Source organism: Dermacentor silvarum, chromosome 11 (assembly GCF_013339745.2).
Source record: "Dermacentor silvarum isolate Dsil-2018 chromosome 11, BIME_Dsil_1.4, whole genome shotgun sequence".
NCBI classification, from domain to species: domain Eukaryota; kingdom Metazoa; phylum Arthropoda; class Arachnida; order Ixodida; family Ixodidae; genus Dermacentor; species Dermacentor silvarum.
The window spans coordinates 48,355,035-48,373,892 of NC_051164.1; the positions used below are offsets into that span (position 1 = coordinate 48,355,035).

Genomic DNA, 18,858 nt, shown 5'->3' on the forward strand with positions numbered 1-18,858 from the left:
ACTTCCACGCGGTCTTCGTAGGCGGGAACCTCGGACGACGCCGGAATCGCGCCAACGAAGCATATAGCGGACCCGGTTGGTTCGGAGTCGGCGACAGTCTTCGGACGTCGGCGCCGGCGTTCCTGGCGTTCGCTTGGCATCGGGTACCGGTTGTGCTGGTCCGGAGCCGTCATCGAGGCGGCAGGAGCTTGCTGCCGATTCGTCCACTTCGGTCCTCTCTGGCGGGCGGCGTATCCCTAGCTGGCGGTCACGCCTGGCGACTGGTATGATTCTTTTCCTGCTGCGTTCGAGTACAATCTTGCTCGTTGCGTTATTGAGACGGGCGTCGTCGACCGCTTCCCTTCTCGGGAGACCGCCCAGAGCGCAGCACGAAATGGAACGACCGTCGACGTGCCTCGTGTTCGCGTGCCAACGAGGCTTCCTGCTCGTGCGCGTGCTTGCTTGCTTGCTTGCTTGTTCCATCACTTGTGGCGCTTACCCACTACGGGGGATAGGTCAATAAGCCAGCGGCTAAAGGTATGGGGGAGAGAGAAAAACTTAAATGAAAAACTAAGTGATGGTGAGGTAGCATGTTTATGATAATCATGAAATAGATACGCGTAACACCGCCAAGCACTTCTCGTTTTCTTGTATTTCGTAGCACTCTTTGAATATGTACCCGAGCTCATTTTGTTCGTTCCATTCGTACCACCGTTTCGTCTACCAAAAAGCCAGTAACGGTATCTATACTCCATCTCACAAGTTGGTTGCAGCACTGCAGAAGCTACACGAATTCTTAGCCAATGGGAAGGCCGAATGACCATAATAGGGACGCCGTAACATAAGCTGCGTTTACAGGCATGCGACAGCAGGGCTTCGCTTTACCTGTACGCTTTCACTTCAGTTACCTTGAAGCCTCCTTAGCAAGTAGTACGGGCGAAGGCCTTTACAAATGTTCACCTGTGCCACAGCTTCTGCTCGGCGTCTGCTTGGCGTTTGCTCGCTGCTGTCATCCAGTACAATGCTAGAGCGGGATAGTAAATCAATGGTGTAGTGAACAATTAGGATTTTATAGCGTTCCGCATCGTCAACGCATCACCAATGCTAATGCTGTGGCGCAATCTCCTAACTAGAAAGCAAACCAGGTTTGCGGCTCGGTGCCGTGTCTGTAGTCCTAGCCGCGTGAAAACAAACAGCCTATCTCAATAATTACGACAAAACATACCTAATGATTTGACCTCAGCTCGAGATGACACTTAACGATGAGGGATTTTGCCGCTTGTTTCTTGCTCACAGGTGGTCCAAATTATTCCGGAGTCCCCCACTACGGCGTGCCTCATAATCAGATCGTGGATCTGGCACATACAAACCCATAATGCAATTTAATTTTCTTGCTCACAGGGCGGATTAAAAAGTGCTAATTCGGATCGAAGCAGGCGGTCGGCGCTGTATGTGCACTGCCATGTTGCCATTCAAGTTCCCTCTACTATGGGTGATCACGGTTAGGGTGGCTATTACGGTTACCGGCGGCAATTGCCGCAGTAATTCACGGTATACGAAGTCCATGCGCAAAGGCCCTAACATGTCGCATATCGCTGTACCGTATCATATAGCGACCCAAAATAAAACTATCTCGGGCAGCCAATAATCAGCCAGTTACGCGCGGAAATATATAGCGCTGTGCAATGATATTGTCTGTGTATGCCTCGTACCTTCGGCGGTGCTCCAACCAGCTTGTGAGATGGAGTATAGGCATGCATAGGTGAAGTTCTGCGAATACACAGACTTCGGCTTACCGCCACCTACTTGTGGGCGCACGAACCTCCGACGCGATGTTTTATCAGAAAGCTGCCAGGTGCCGACACACATCCGTCCAAAGCCCGCACTATTTAGTTTCATACAATAATTATTGTAGGAAACTCGGTGGCCCAAACTATTGTTAGAACTTTCTCAACACGCGACCGGTGCACTCGCCATCGGGGAACTTGCGTCGCATTATAGGCCAGAAAATAACCATTGCTGTGGGAGTTCATGGCTTGTATTGCTTTGGGATATGAAAATTCTGTGACTTTGCCGCGCCCTAAGAAGATGCTAAGGAGTTGTTCCTTTTCTGTGTTAGCGCCTCCAGCTACTGGTGAATCATGTCGCGTGACCCCACGCTATCGGCATGGAAAGCTATTCCATGTAAAAACTCCGCTGCCATGACGTGTCATGTGATTGTTTCCGCAGCGTGCATTGTGCGTGGCTCGGGATATGCAAGAAAACATGGCGAAGGAATGGCATGACGTCTAGTGCAGCGGAACAGGGACACTAGAAGGAACGAAACGCAGACACAAGCGATAAGTGTTTGTGTTTCCTTTCTTCTTGTGCCCTTGTTCTTGCTGCACTTCATTATCATCATCATCATAATCATTATTATTATTATTATTATTATTATTATTATTATTATTATTATTATTATTATTATTATTATTATTATTATTATTATTGATCAAGTAAACATATACAAACACCACACCGAGAAAGAAAAGCTGACTAACAATAGGAAACAAAAATTAGCATAGCTTGCACTGTGGGCGCAATGCTGAATAGACATCGGAGCTGATGTGATGGTCGCCTAGCTATTCCTGGCTTTTGGGCTAGGCTAATCGCTACCAAGTCATCCCCAGCATTTCTCGGATTTTTTTTATTAGTGATCGATTATCGATTAAGTAGTGATTGGCTATCGCAAGGTGTTGGCCACATATTTGGCCTGGGCTAAGCCCTACGAAGTAATCGCCAGCATTTCCTGGAATTTCTTGATTATTGATCGATTATCTATTAGCTAGTGATTGGCTATCGATTGGCTATCGCAAGGTATTGACCACGTATTTGGGCTAGGCTAAGCACTAGCTACCAAGTCATCCCCAGCGTTTTCCGGAATTTATTGATTATTTGTTGATTATCGATTAACTATTGGTTGGCTACCGATTGGCTATCGATGACTGACTAAGCTTAAGTAGTCCCAACCATGCTTATCTAGACTTAGCCAGGCTCAGCTTCGCTAGTTCTCAGGGGTGTGTGCCATTGAGCTTGGACCCTTTCTGCACTGCCGCCAGGATCGGCCCACATTTTTGGGTTCAGCAGACACATTACGCCCGGCTTAAACAGCTCCGCTGTTAAAAAAAAAAAAGGTAAAAAGAAACATCCAAGAATGGAAAGGAAAGAGGAAGGCACATCACCATCACACAGTCTTCTGCAGCATACAAGCTTTACAGACCAGGGTCTAAGTCCCGTGCTTGTCATTCAAGACTTCAAGGACAGCTTGTTAAGCTTCATATGGAGTTGATCACAAACGGACAACAGTAGCATCAGCCGAACAAACTGCACACTTCTAGCTAGAACGCTGACGGTTTTTCCTTCCGTCTCATATTGTGACCCATTGAAGTGCAGCGCCTGCAACACCAGTGGCGGCGCTCATCACGCAAGCACGGGGTCGTTGTGAGCCGCTTTGCTTCCAAGGTACCGTTTCTTCAGCGCTATGGCAGTTGCCTGGCGTGCTTGTGATGCGGACATGTAATCCTGCGTATTCGTAGAACGCCTTTATCAGAAGCATCAGCGAAACGCTAAACATTTGTATCGCTTTAAATGTTTCGCCATTCGGGTGAGACTGCCGAATATACGAGTGTCCCTTTTAACGGGGCGCTGACGTTGAATGGTCGTACAAAGCATCGGAACGTCAGAAAGATAAGCCTTGCCGTGGACAGCCTGACGCCTTCACAGAGCACATTTGAACTATCCGCGACGAAAGAGCAGCCATCAACACTGCGACTTATTTTTTTTAACTACTTTGCAGAGCAACGCGGCATGTTTTCCGGCAAGTCGATCCGGTCGGAAAACTGCGACGGCTGCTGCTACTGGAACGAACGTCGCCAGCTGGTCTACTGTTAGCAGCTCAACCGCAAGGGCTGCGCACTCCGACTTGAAGCCACGTGCGGGTGAGCGGGCGTGCATTTACTTGGTTGATTCGAGAAACGTTTTACATAGTAAAAGATGGGTCTTTGAGCGAGGAGCAGTAAATTTAGGATAGGTGTAAGAGCCCGGATTCCAGGGTCGCTCACCTCTCAGATCCAGCTCTTCGCAGCTATAGGTGCCTCTTTCTCCTACGGGTGTTCTGACCACTTCGCTCGGCTTCGGCTGGTGCCTGACAGTCTCACCTCAGTTGCTTGGCCGCAAGTGTTATGGGTCGCTTGTAGTCGGGGCAGCTGGTGCAGCCGTGTGTCGAGATCGATTGTGCGTCGCCGCTGGCGTACACATCCTGCTGATTTGTCTTGACCCCTGTACGTCACTCGGGAGGGCAAATCAAGACTAAAACCGAAACAGAAGCCCACGCTCGGTGCGAGCAGAGCAGACGGCAGTTGCTTGAAAGTACACAAGGAGGTTTAAACAAAATTTTTTTAAAACCTCCTTGAAAGTACAGCGTCGCGAAGCTGTTGATGGGGGGGGGGGGGTTCCTAATTAAAGTCAGTGCATAGTAACATGAAATTCATTTTAGTGGGACGAATTTTATTTCAAAAGCTTAATTTCATTCGCTCGGCGGGATAAGAATTGGTAATTAAGGAAAATAGTTTCAGTCTTTATTCTTTATAATTTCGTGACACAACCTCAGCACATACACGCCGGTGTGACGTCACGGCGTTCAATGTATTCCCTCTCGTGCATACGCCAGTTTGGCGCAGGAAAAGTTCCCGAAACTTGCTGCGTTGCGAATTTGATGCCCCATGAACACTGCGTAGTGGTTAACCTGTTAACGAATAAATTACTGGATAAGACGCTATTGGAACATATGACGTGGCGGCAAGTTTTGAACGAGCCTGAAGAGGTGTCGCGACCGTTATTCTTATTTTGTAGTTTTTTTCGGATTATAACAAGCCTATTCTTAAATAGTGGCCCATTGCTTTAACAGATGCATAATTCAGCTGTATGCCCCTCAGTCCCCAGTGGCTGCGGAGCACCTGACCGAGGCGGCGGTCAGACCTGCTACGCGGCAGAGGGTGCTAAGAATCTCTGGGTCAAGGCAGGCCGCCAATGGAAACTGAAACTGGCAACGTTCAACACGCGCACCCTCTCGAGTGAGGCTAGCTTAGCAGGACTATTTGAAGAATCATCAGGCATTGCTGGGATATTATTGGCCTTAGTGAGGGGGGGGGGGGGGGTTAGAAGAACTGGTGAGGCTTACACAGTGCTGACTAACGTCCACGTCCTCTGCTATAGAGGTCTTCCAGACAAGAGAGAATCCGGGGTAGGATTTCTAGTCCATAACAACATAGCGGGCAACATTGATAAATTCTACAGCATTAATGAGAGGGTAGTAGTCGTCGTAATAAAGCTGAATAGCAGGTACAAAATGAAGGTAGTACAAGCCTACGCCCCAACCTCCAGTCACGATGATGAAGAAGTAGAACAGTTTTATGAAGACGTTGAATTAGCAATGAGAAAGGTGCAAACTCAGTATACTGTAGTCATGGGTGACTTCAATGCAAAAGTGGGAAAAAGCAGGATGGTGGGCAAGCAATTGGCAACTACGACATCGATTCTAGGAATGCAAGTGGAGAGATGTTAGTAGAATTCGCGGAAAGGAATAGGCTCCGAATAATGAACACCTTCTTCAGGAAGCGCAGCAACAGGAATTGGACCTGGAAAAGCCCTAATGGAGAAACAAGGAATGAAATAGATTTCATACTCTCTGCCGATACAAGCATAGTGCAGGATGTAGAAGTGTTAGGTAAGGTTAAGTGCAGTGACCATAGGTTAGTGAGGTCTAGGATTTCTCTCAATTTGAAGAGAGAAAGAGTGAAATTAGTAAAGAGAAAACAGGCCAACCTAGAGGAAGTAAGGGTAAAAGCAGACCAATTCAGGCTTGAGCTCGCAAACAAATACGCAGCTTTAGAACATGAAGATAAAGACAACATAGAGGTAATGGATGAAACCGTGACTAGGCTGATCTCAGTAGCAGCAATTGAAGTGGGAGGTAAGGCAGCAAGGCAACCAGTAGCTAAGCTCCTCCAAAAAGCAAAGGACCTAATAAAGAAACGAAAAAACATGAAAGTGTCAAACTGAAGAGATCATATAGAATTCGCTGAACTGTCAAAACGGATCAACAAGAAGAATTAAGAGATATTCGAAATTATAACGTGGGAAAAATTGAGGAAGCCGTAAAATATGGACGCAGCATTAAATCAGTAAAAAGAAAGATTGGCATAGGACAAGGCAATATGTAACACTGAAAGATAAGCATGGTAATATCATCAGCAATTTAGATGAGATAATAAAAGCAGCGGAAGAATTCTATACTGACCTGTACAGTGCCCAAAACAGCCGAGCTACTTTCATTCAAAATAGTGATGAACCGGATACAGAGGCTCCTTCCATAACTCGCGATGAAATTAGAAGGGCCTTGAAAGACATGACCAGGGGAAAAGATGCTGGAGAAGATGGAATAACAGTAGATTTAATCAAAGATGGAGGAGATATCATGCTTGAAAAGCTTGCGGCCCTTTATACGCAATGCCTCACGACTTCAAGTGTACCAGAGAGCTGGAAGAACGCCAACATTTTACTAATCCATAAGAAGGGAGACGTTAAAGAATTGAAGAATTATAGACCCATTAGCTTGCTTTCAGTATTGTATAAAATATTCACCAAGATAATTAACAATAGAATCAGGGCAACACTTGACTTCAGCCAACCAAGAGAACAGGCTGGCATCAGGAAGGGATATTCTACAATGGATCATATCCATGTCATCAATCGTGTAATCGAGAAATCTGCGGATTACAATCAACCTCTCTATACGGCTTTCATAGATTATGAAAAGGCATTTGATTCAGTAGAGATACCAGCAGTCATAGAGGCATTGCGTAATAAAGGAGTAGAAGAGGCATACGTGAATATCTTAGCAAATATCTACAAGGATTCCACAGCTACCTTGGTTCTCCACAAGAAAAGTAGAAAGTTACCTATCAAGAAAGGGGTCAGGCAAGGAGACACAATCTCTCCAAAGCTATTCACTGCATGCTTAGAAGAAGTATTCAAGCTCTTAGGCGGGGAAGGCTTAGGAGTGAGGATCAACGGCGAATATCTCAGCAACCTTCGGTTTGCAGATGACATTGTCCTATTCAGCAACAGTGGAGACGAATTACAGCAAATGATTGAGGACCTTAATCGAGAAAGTGTAAGAATTGGGTTGGAGATGAATATGCAGAAGACAAAGATAATGTTCAATAGCCTGGCAAGGGAACAAGAATTCAGGATCGTCAGTCAGCCTCTAGAGTCTGTAAAGGAATATGTTTATCTAGGTCAATTACTGACAGGGGACCCTGATCATGAGAAAGAAATTCACAGACGAATAAAATTGGGTTGGAGTGCATACGGCAGGCATTGCCAAATCCTGACTGGGAGCTTACCACTGTCGTTGAAAAGAAAAGTGTACAATCATTGCATTCTACCGGTGCTAACATATGGGGCAGAAACTTGGAGGTTAACAAAGAAGCTCGAGAACAAGTTAAGGACCGCACAAAGAGCAATGGAGCGAAACATCTTAGGACTAACGTTAAGAGACAGGAAGAGAGCGGTGTGGATCAGAGAACAAACGGGGATAGCCGATATTCTAGTTGACATAAAGCGGAAGAAATGGAGCTGGTCAGGCCATGTAATGCGTAGGATGGATAACTGATGGACCATTAGGGTTACAGAATGGATACCAAGAGAAGGTAAGCGCAGTCGAGGTCGGCAGAAAAGCAGATGGGGTGATGAAATTAGGTAATTTGCAGGGGCAAGTTGGCATACGCTAGCGCAAGACAGGGGTAATTGGAGATCGCAGGGAGAGGCCTTCGTCCTGCAGTGGACATAAAATATAGGCTGATGATGAATTCTGCTGTCCTCCCTGTCTTTCCGCCTATTCCCCCTTCCTTCCAATTCATCTAGATAGCATATCCTAATGCTTTTCTTCGGTGTCCTCTAAACTTTCCAACCGTGAATTTATATCTGCACCTAGTAGAGTAAATTTACCGACATACGTAAGAATTTCACGAATAAAATTTCGGCCGGCAAGATATCTGATTTTATTTTTTGAGCAATGTTTGATGGTAGAGGCATTACATACCATTCCCGGTTGGCCCCACAACGTCTTTCCTCTAGCGAAGCATTTTTACGACGATGCACAATTTTATATACGTTTCAAATTGCAATATTTCACAACGACTGCAGCTAAGTCGTCAGTCATCATCATTATTGGCGTCGCCGTTATTCCGATGTCTTCGTCACACCTTCATAATGGTCATACCTCCGTCATCCCACACATTAGTTCGCAACACCGAAGTTTGCCCGACGATGGACAGTTGAAGTCGTCAACAGTGACAGGCCGAGGGGGAGCCACTGGAGTATAGCTTCACGTTTGAGAATTTTGCGCATTGCATGCATAATTAGAACATACGTGAGTTCTTGTTTGTAAGTAATGTTAGGCGTACTACGTATCGCATGCAAGTCTTGTTGTTTGCATTTCTTGCATTTCTTGTTGGACCACAGTTTATCGCAACATTTATTGTTTCCCTGATGATTCTCAATGAATTCTCCTTTGGAACGGGGCAGTGGCATATGCTACGGCGCCAACATATTACTTCAATAATTACGCATATTTATTATCGCTATTTAATTCTTATTCCTTCACTATAATAGGCGCATGATTATATCATCCTGCTCTGACGTACCGATTGTATCCGACGCTGAGGTATTTACTGACCTTCTTCTCTTCTCTCTCTGTCTCTCTCTCTCTCTCTCTCTCTCTATATATATATATATATATATATATATATCTACTGACCAGTATCCCGGTTCTTTTCCCCACTGCCAACACAGATACAATAAAGGGTATTTTACTTTCTGCTTCCTGAACATTGAAAGTTTCCCGTCCCACGCATCCTCGCATCGATTTTCGTATACGCCTTTCGCGAAATTCTCCCGAAATGATTAAAACATTGAATTTTTGTTGCATGGGCTGTGCTATGCTATGCCCATGCTAGTTTACCTAGTGCTCCTAAATTCATTTCCAGCTTTTACTGTGTTTCCATCCTGTATTCGACGAGCTTTACTCGGTTCTCTGCGACGTTCAACGCATATGAACGGGTTCCTGGGCATGGAGGGTTTGAAGGCGACATGCTTGCCGAATAGCTCGTCGCATCAACAGCATCAAAAGATAACAACGCTTCCATCGCTGTCCCTGCCATAGATCTAAAGCCATTGCTGAGAAAAAAAAAAGCAGGTGCTATTGGCAACGCTTGTGGGACGCGAAATTCTCTAACAAGCTCCGCCTAATAAATCCACTTTAGGAGGTAGGACACCAATGAAAAAGACACGGCGAACACGACACCTCCAAGCCAACTAAAGCGGATGAGTGCGGTGCGTGTACCGTCAGTCGAAGAGCGTCGCGCTAATTAACTACCGCTCAGTAACTTATGAACTTGGCCAGTAGCTGAATGTGAAGCCGTATTTGTTGTGATTCATAGTGACCGAACACCTTTCCGTTAGCAACATACAACCCCTGCATGGTGAACGAATAACAGCGCGAAAAGACAAGGACGAGAGAACGTGTTTTTGTTCCCATGGAGGATGGTGAGCAGGATTAAAGAAGACATCAAGAGTGACTTTTTGTTGTGATAGTAATATTGCCACGGGTGCACCTTTGCCTTACGATCCTCTATTCAGGAAATTCATGATGGCTGCCGGATTAACAATACACTATATTGGTTAGTATAAACTGCTGGTGCTACAGTGAGACGGACTTCCCATAACAGCAATGAGCATGTAGCGCACCGACTCCATGGAACCAGATCGGTTACGTTCGGTAAACAATATACAGGGTGTTTCAGCGAACACTTTCAAAATTTATTTAAGGTTGCCTGTGGCAGATAGCCCAATTCTAGTTTCCTAGAATTGCTATGTTTCCTAGCGTCCTGAGGGAACTGTGCAATACACACACTTTACATTTTGGTAAAAGTAAGGCTAGCGTTATCAGTCATGGGTGGGCAAAATTGAATAGTGTCCTTTGCAATAAAGTGCGTGATCGAGATCTTCAGACCATATAGGAGGAGGAAAAGAAGGCAGGGAGGTCAACCAGACGCACGTCCGGTTTGCTACCCTACACGGTTAAGGTCATGGTCCAAGAATCTTTGTCTCTGAGAATGTTTTGCTATCTAATTGATTTAACACACTCCGAAGAACGTCGCGTTCGATGCCATAAAGATTACAAAAACACAACACGTGCTCGATTGCCTCTTCACAGTTGCATGAGTCACAGATCGGTGTGTCGGACATACCAATAAGAAATGAGGAGCAAGTAAGCGAAGACCCCTCGCAGTGGCTGTCCTCGACAAGGGAATTGGAAAGGAGGAGAGAAAGACAGAAGGCAGGGATGTTAACCAGAAATGCGTCTGGTAGGCTACCCTACTCTGGGGGACGAAAAAGAGGGAATAGAAAGATGGAGATAGAGGAACTGTCAGGGTTTCTTTATGGGCTGACCGGGTGGCATCATCAGCAAATTCATTACCGACGATGCCACAGTGCCACGGAAGCCATTGGAAGATGATGTGATGTCCGTTTATGAGGGCTTGATGGAGAACCTCTCTAGTCTCGAACACCGAGTTGTTCATAGGTCTTGCGTGGTAGGGCTTACTGCAGATTATGAAGGGATGCCTTGGAGTCACAAAAAAATGACCCACTTTAGAAGTTTTACTAGTGCGATGCAATTAACAGTGGCACGTAGGGTGGATAGTTCTGTTGCCGTAGAGGTCGTTATGTGGGACACTTTCAACTTCATTGTGAATGGTAAGGCCGGGATGATAAAACCGCCTGTGGAGCTGGCGGCTGAGACAGATCCATCGGTGTAAATGAGCGTTCTTTGTTGATATGCCTCGTTCATAGGCGTATCTACCGGGGGGCGCTTGACCCCTCCCCCCCCCCCCCCCCCCCCCACTGTAAAGAAGGGGGGGGGGGGCAAAGTACGCCATTTGCCCCCCCCCCCCCTACACACACACACACACACACTTTCGAAAGCGGGTACTTTCGGCTGCATGCTGCAAAGTCCAACAAAACTACAGCTTAAGCTAAATTTTCTTTCGTAATAGAGTGGCCATGTCAGCAATGCTTTTCTTTACTACGTATCCCCTGCTTGGGCAGCGAGGATTGTCTTTTGTGTCTCCTCAGGACGCGCTGTAGCGGACGACACGCGGGATTCTCCGTACACGCTCGCGTTGCGAGGAAGGCCTGGCGCTGGGCAGTTCCCGCCCTAGCAAATGTCAGCTTGAGCTACTTGCATGATGCCCAGTGTTTTGGGAACCCTATATCTGTATTTGAAAACAAAATCAGCTTATTTAACTTGCGAGCGAGGTCGAGGTCTGGATAACGTATTATAATCAGCCGCGCCCAACGACTGGTGTCGTTTACGGTATGAAATCGTTGGATTTTCAAACGCTGGAACTATTTAATCTCTGTCCGGAGACAGCCTACATAGCGTTGCAGTCTCATTATCTTATCACCATCAAAAAGTGTAATCAAAACTTTTACAGGTATAACTGTAGAGTTTGACTGTCTAATCACGACTTAATGTATAGATATGTTCGTGAAAGTGACATTGGTCGAACGTGCAAAGCCATTTAAATACCAATAGAACACTGAGCTGAATTTTTTTCTAAAGCCTTCTGTCACTTCTGACCTCGTCGATTTCATTTTCAAGCTGTTTCTAAGAGCTACACTAATAATTGTATCTCAGCAGGAGCAAGAACAGCAGATGTTTTATTTTTTGAAAAAATGAGGGCCACTTTTTGGTGGCGTGCATCGAAAATTTCTCCTGTGTAGGTTGCTTATGTGCTCCGAAAACAGTTACTGAAGAGTCTCTTTCGCCCTATTTTTATGCGTTATACGCGGGATTTATTTGTTTTCTCCCGGTATCTTCGGTGAACTATGCGGATGAGGGGTTTTTATGTATTTGAAGTACGAGGAAATGTTCCGAGTGACGAGCGATAGATGTTTATCCTGTGTAGGTTCATTACAGTCTTTGTAGAAAGTTATTTCCAGGGAGTCATACTGCCGCTCATTGTAATGTTTCCCAGACTTCTAAAGCAACACCACGAGATACGGTTGAAATTCGGTGAAAATAGACATAATTTTAAGCGCATTGCGGTTGCGAGACATTCACTTTTCTGCTTTTAAGGCAAGTGTTGTAGATAATTGCTAAACCCTCGTTTTTCCATGTGTTTTCGTGCATCATACGAGACTCGTAGTTTGTTTCTCCGGTGTCCTCTCTGAGCTAAACAAGGCATTCTGTTTATATCTGGGGATAATTAAGGGCATGCTATGGGTAATCTGTAGGCAATGTTCCAAATGGGTGGTTTAAATGTGCATTTTCCAGTAGAATACGTATGCAAGTGGTCCATTGCGTTATAGTCCTGTTTTACGAGCGGTGTAAAATTTAGGACGGCTGCGCTGGCATAATTACAACTACAACTGAGGTCGAATTTTGCGAATATAAGGGGAACCATACGCCAAGTTATTGTGCGATTGTAAATGCGTGTTGATCAAATACAGGTTAAAAAACATGTAACCAATTGTTCGAAAGTATCACGCTGCTACTAGGTTTCTCAATGTCCCAAGAGAAATCTGCGTTTCAGATATTCTATACTTTGAAGGAATAGGCAGATTTCAAGCGCAATGTGTCACGTAGCTTTAACGTTTCTGGCTTATGTAGTAGCGATACCAATTATTATTGAACCCTCATATTTTATTTATATTTACTTTTTCATGCATGATATACTAGCTTCGCCTGGCGTCCTTACTGAACTAAAGGATTCAGCTTCGTTTTGTTTGGTGACTGTAAGGACAAGTTAATAGGTGATGTGTAGGTGAAGTTCAGAGTAGATGGGTAATTGGGGCTTTCTCAATAAATTATGTATGCAAGCACTCTATAAAATTATGAGCGAGCGAGGAAGAATTGATCCCGCTGCCATGGCAGAACTGTAAAATCCACCAAGACCAAATTTAGCGAAAATTGTTGGCATGCTATGGAAACTGTCTCTGTGCGAAGTTAAATGTAGCCGGATCATACGCAGCCTTTGTAAAAAGATTCTTATTTATGTGTTAAAGCGTGTGATATGGCAGGTATCAGCTATGCTTCCCAGTGTCCCGACATAGCTGTAGGTTACAGCAGGTTTATATTTTCTGGAAAGGGGAGTGGGGACATGGTAGCTGCAATGTGCGACAAAATTTTTACGTTCCTGATCCAGCTAGAAGCTTTGCAAATAATTATTGAGCCGTCATCTTTCTGTCCCTACTTTCAGGCGTCATAACACGCTCAGAATTTGTTTCAGCGATGTCCTCGGTGAACTAAGCAAGACATTTTGTTTATATTTGGCGAAAAGAAAGGGCTCGTTACGGACAATGTGTAGGTAAACTTTAAAGACAGGGGACTAATTATGACATTTGCAGTAAATTACGCATGCAAGGAATCCGGAGCTTTATGAATGTGTTTTGCGAAAAAATAATTTATCACGTTGCTCTGGCAGAACTGTGAGCTCAACCGATATCAAATCTAGCAGAAATTGAATAAGGAGGGCGAATTAATGTTATGGCGAAGTAACATGTGTGTTGATGAATTACTGGCTTTTTAAAAATTCCAAACAAAAAGTGCTCCAAAGGATTACATGCGGGCAAAGTCATATGCGGGCAACTTTTTAATGTATGCGATATAATTACAAAAAATTGAAAGCTTTATTGCAACTGTTCGAAAGAAACACCTTCGATGGAAATCAGGTTGTTGCACACATCTGCTGTCATTTTTTCTAGTGAATATTGCACGTAATGTATGTTGATCGTACTTCGTTGCGTAGAACTTAGACAATACTATTACGTGAACTAGCGATACATTTAGGCTGTAGACTTAAAGAACAAGTACAATTCTTCGTCTAATTATTAGTATTATGTTTGTAGCAAATGTACATTTTTTGTGTGCGCTGTACTGCTGCTACTGAGTGGGATCCTAGACCTCTGTGAGACACGCATTGCCTTTTGTTCCTGCCTCACCTTGAAATTTTATATGCTGTTTCACCTATTGTGGTAGTAATTCGCAAAAAATAACATATATAAATATATATAGAGAGAGGGAGCGAGGTCAGAGTTCTTGCGATTTGCCCCCCCCCCCCCCCCCCCTCCCTTACCCTTCCTTCCCCCACTCAAGAAGTAGATGGTGCGCCACTGGCCTCGTTCAGTAATGACAATGTCAACTGTCGTAGAGCCACTGTGGAATGACGGGTCTTCGTCGTTATTCCCGGAGTCGTGAGGTGTGCTTGTGGCTGTCGTAGGTACCACAGAGGTAACAGTGATCTTGCTGCTGATGTAAAGTCCAACGGAAGGCAGCCTTGATCTGTCGCAACAAGTTTCGCAAATGTGGCTTTCACTACGACCTTTCAATGGGGCCGCACGTTCTCTCGCGCAGCACTACTGAATACTAATTGCACTAGTTATAGTCATCTTTTAAAGCAGATTTACACAAAGTTTATGTCGGCTGGAAAGGGGGTGATCGTGTTGAGTGCAATCTGTGACAAAACTTCCTGGCCTGATTAGATTAGACGCTTTTAGAATAATTACAGAACACTGCCTTTTATTGTTATATTTATCTCGTCGAACTCAGGCAAAAGACATCTCGTTTATGTTTTTTTTAAAATTAGACACTGGTTTCTTCAAAATTTGTGAACTATAAACTTTACAGGTTATACTGCACAGTTTGACTGGTTCTGCGTTGCGATGAGACCTCCTTCTGGATAAGTACCCGTGATACTTGTACTTGATTACGAATAAACAAAGTGGTGATATTGAGATGTTGTCCTTCAGCGGTAAGCGGACGTTATCTCTTCGTATTTAACCAATATATCACAGTGCTTGGTAATCAGAAATGTGGAGGCAGACGTTTTTTTTTTATAAAGACCTCCTATAAATGGGTTGTACAGCATTTCTGCTGTGTAGCCAATCACCTAATGTGTCCAGTGACAATATAATTTAGAGGACATAATTTATAGGCATAACTGCCAGTCCCATCAACGGATATCCCAGTTGGTGAGTGACAAGTACAAAGCAGTGTTGTCAATAATGCATCCTTCAACTACCAGGCTGAAGACTATGAACAGTTGATTATGAACGAGCATTCTATAAGTCTCTATTGCAGTATTTGCAGGAACCGAGCCAGTATGCTTATATTTAATAATTTTAGCATAGTTTCATACTGAAGTTCTGCCGCGTGACAATCCAAGCGAATTAAAAAATAAAGTGCAAAGCAGGCGACAGCTGTGTGGTGGTTGGGAAGAGCGAGCGATTTGGGCATATATTCCTCTCTAACTGTTTATCGATAATTCTGCAGGGGTAAATGCCACTCTGCCTGTTTTTTTTAATATTTCAGGTTTATTTCAGCCACGTCATAAAATATTGCATGATACAGAACAAGAGTGAATTATTGTTAACCTGCAAGGAATGTTGAAGTAACGCAATGAGTACAAGTTACCGCGAAACAGTAGTTGGGTGAACAGTGGCAACTGCCAGTTCGAAAACGCTGGATACAGGCGGGTTAACAGTGCACTAACAGTTAACTAACACCCGGAGTGACCCACGGAGCTGCACAAAGTATTTATTTTCAACCCGTGCAGGAGTGCCTGGAGTTGGGTTCTTGGAGCAGTCTTCCGTGCGAGTCCGGGTGCCACCAGAAGTCCTCCTAGCCAGCTAAAGCAGGTAAGTGCAGACGGGCTCTTCGCGGTGCGTCTACCGTCAGTCAAAGAGCGTCGCGCTGTCTAAAATGAACTGCCACACATTGAATCATTAACTTGAATGTCGGGGCTTAGTTGTTGTGACTCACAGTGTGCGCTAGCGACATACAACTCCTGCATAGTGAACGACTAACAGCGCGAAAAGGCAAGGACGAAAGGAGGCATGTGTGTGTCCCCTTCTGGCCCTTGTCTTTTACCGCGGTTATTCGTTCACTATGCAGGAGTTGTATCGCGCAAACGTGGGGGCCATGATCGGCAAATCATAAAAGAAAAAAATTAGCGCGGGCTCCTGCCCATTTGGAGAGGGGCCCGGGGGATAGCGAGGAGAGACTTTGTGAAAAAACACAAAGCCTCGCCTTATCCCCCACTCCGGTCCGAGTGGCGGACCACGCCGAACCCGATCACTGCTGCGGCTCATCACTGCGGCTCCCGGGATTCGAACGTGGGCCCTTGCGAGTGCCACCGGCGACACTCTATCCACTCGGCTACCGGAGCGGCACGTTAATCGCCTTACGAAAGGCGACCAGCTGTGTGATGCGCAGGCTGCTTGGGGTGAGGGGGAACAGTGCGTGCTACGTCAACGCCTGCGCCCGACTGGTGTTCGCTTATCGTCATCCCGCGATGTCTGAGTTAGACGGATTAAATGCGGCGCGAACTGTGCTGTTCGCCGGCACTCTCAGGAAAGGAAGCGTAGGTTTGCGCATGTGCGAGCCGTCTTTGCGTTCCGCTGTGCTTTATCTGCGGTTGAGCAAGGTTTCATTAATGATGAAAGGAAAAGTGCAGCAGGTTTATAGAAGACAGGGCATATTTCTTCGGGCTCTATAGTTGCACAGCAGCAGTGCGTCTTTAACCGCATAATGTGAGCGGGAAACAAATAGACCGCCTGATCCATAGTGTTATGTGCACATGGAATGTTGTAGTTACGCCATGCCATTGCAATTCCTGTACGCTGCACTGTTGCCGTCAGTGGTACCGTGCGAATGGACGCAAGGGAACCACATGGCGTCTTTACCGCCATGCATGACGATGGTTGATCATTTACGATTAAGGGCAATGCCTGGTCCATCTGAGTCGCTTCTGCAGACGATATGGCACACTGAAATGAAAGTATTGTAAATGCCCTCCTATACTTAAAGTGACTGCCAGTTGCGGCTATGAATCATAGTATATCAGGGATGGATATGGGCTGTTTCGCAAATTTTACCGTAATTTAACCACAAGCAGCGGCTAGTTCGAACTTCAGAATTCAAGCTATAAGATCGCGATAGGATGAACAAGGTAATTACGTTAGAAGGTCGTTGCCTCCAGGACTGTTTGTCCCTGTTCCTGTTTCACCGGCGGCCTCTTGATATGTAAGTGCCTGTGACCATCTCCAGCTTAGGTAGTTTATATCGATACTCAAAATTCCGGGAGCATGTTCGCCTGTGTTGTCCCGTTGGCGCTGTTTTCCTAGTAGGTGTAGCAATCGCAAATACAAGAGTACTTGCATACTTCCAGTCAATTAGCTGCCCACTAGTGTGGCGAATATTTGCTAGTGCGCCGATGGCGCTATTTGTTCGTCATACACTGTTGTCATACTATGCCAATTTTGGTACCTACCAAGTTAACGATACGTTCCTGAGAGCACCAAGACATAGGCGGCTAGATAGATACTGTCAAAGTGGCAAATGTTCGCCAAGAAATGATTCGCATTTAAAAGAATCTGTTTGCTGCACAGAACAGTGCAGCTCTATTTAAAGCTGCGTCATAACATAACCAAACATAATTTAACCAACACGAGTGACCGACGGAGCTGCACAAAACATTGCTTTAATTTTAACCTGTGCAGGAGTGTGTGCAGTTGCGTTCTCGAGCCGTCGTCCGTGGGAGTCCCGGTACCACCAGACGTCCTCCTAGCCAGCAGGTGAGTGCAGCCGTGTTCTTCATGTTTCATTCAGATAGCGTCGCGCTAGTTAAAATGACTACTGCTCCGTAACTGAATGTGAAAGCGTATTTGTGGTGATCGACAGTGAGCGAATGCCTTTGCGCTAGCGACATTCAACTCCTGCATAGTGAACAAATAACAGCGCGAAAAGACACGGACCAAAGAAGGCATAAGTGTGTCCCCTTCTGGTCTTTGTCTTTTCGCCATGTTATTCGTTCACTATGCAGGAGTTGTATGGTGCCAGCGCAATCGTGGGGGCCATGATCGGCGAATGGTAAAAGAAAAAAAAAGTTAGCGCGGGCACCTGCCCATTTGGAGAGGGGCCCGGGGGATAGCGAGGAGAGACTTTGTGAAAAAACACAAAGCCTCGCCTTATCCCCACACTCCGGTCCGAGTGGCGGACCACGCCGAACCCGATCACTGCTGCGGCTCATCACTGCGGCTCCCGGGATTCGAACGTGGGCCCTTGCGAGTGCCACCGGCGACACTCTATCCACTCGGCTACCGGAGCGGCACGGTAATCGCTTACGAAAGGCGACCAGCAGCGTGATGCGCAGGCTGCTTATCGCCCGTGCGTGCTACGTCAACGCCCGACTGGTGTGCTCGCTTATCGTCATCCCGCGATATCTGTGTTAAACGCGGCGCGAACAGCGCCGTTCGCCGACTCAGGAAAGGAAGTGGTGGTTTGCGCATGTGCGAGCAGCCTTTGCGTTCCGCTACCTGTACCAGTAGCGCACCCAGGATCTCTGCCGGGGGGAGGGGAAGCAAGCACTTTTCTCTATATGTAATTGCCTTGCTTTAGCTAGAAGAATCCAACAACAAATAAAATGCCTAATAGTTATAATAATGACACCAAGGACGACGTCGATGTGGATTTCTTCAGCGTTTTACCCAAAGTAATTTAAGAGTGAATAAATACAAGACACTGATAGAGTGTTTTTGTTAATCAGGAAAATTCGACCTCAAGCCACCTCCTGAATTGTAATGACAGTGTGAACAGAGCCACCTCCTGAATTGTAATGACAGTGTGAACAGAGCCCTGAAGGTACACGTTGGACTGGTTGGGTGCGAGGTTACAACACCCGAAACCGCCCCACCCCCCCCCCCCAAGGTCGG

At 45.7% G+C, this 18,858-nt stretch overlaps 1 protein-coding gene across 1 annotated transcript in view; it reads left to right on the forward strand.

Annotated features, from left to right (window-relative positions):
- The first annotated feature begins 373 nt into the window (after positions 1 to 373).
- Positions 374 to 18,858, forward strand: part of LOC119434061 (uncharacterized) — a 63,748-nt gene continuing 45,263 nt past the window's right edge. Inside the window, exons 1-4 of the mRNA XM_049658301.1 lie at positions 374 to 427; positions 3,913 to 3,956; positions 15,702 to 15,783; positions 17,647 to 17,721. Of these exons, the coding sequence (XP_049514258.1) occupies positions 374 to 427; positions 3,913 to 3,956; positions 15,702 to 15,783; positions 17,647 to 17,721 (255 nt within the window). The remainder of the gene's footprint in view (positions 428 to 3,912; positions 3,957 to 15,701; positions 15,784 to 17,646; positions 17,722 to 18,858) is intronic.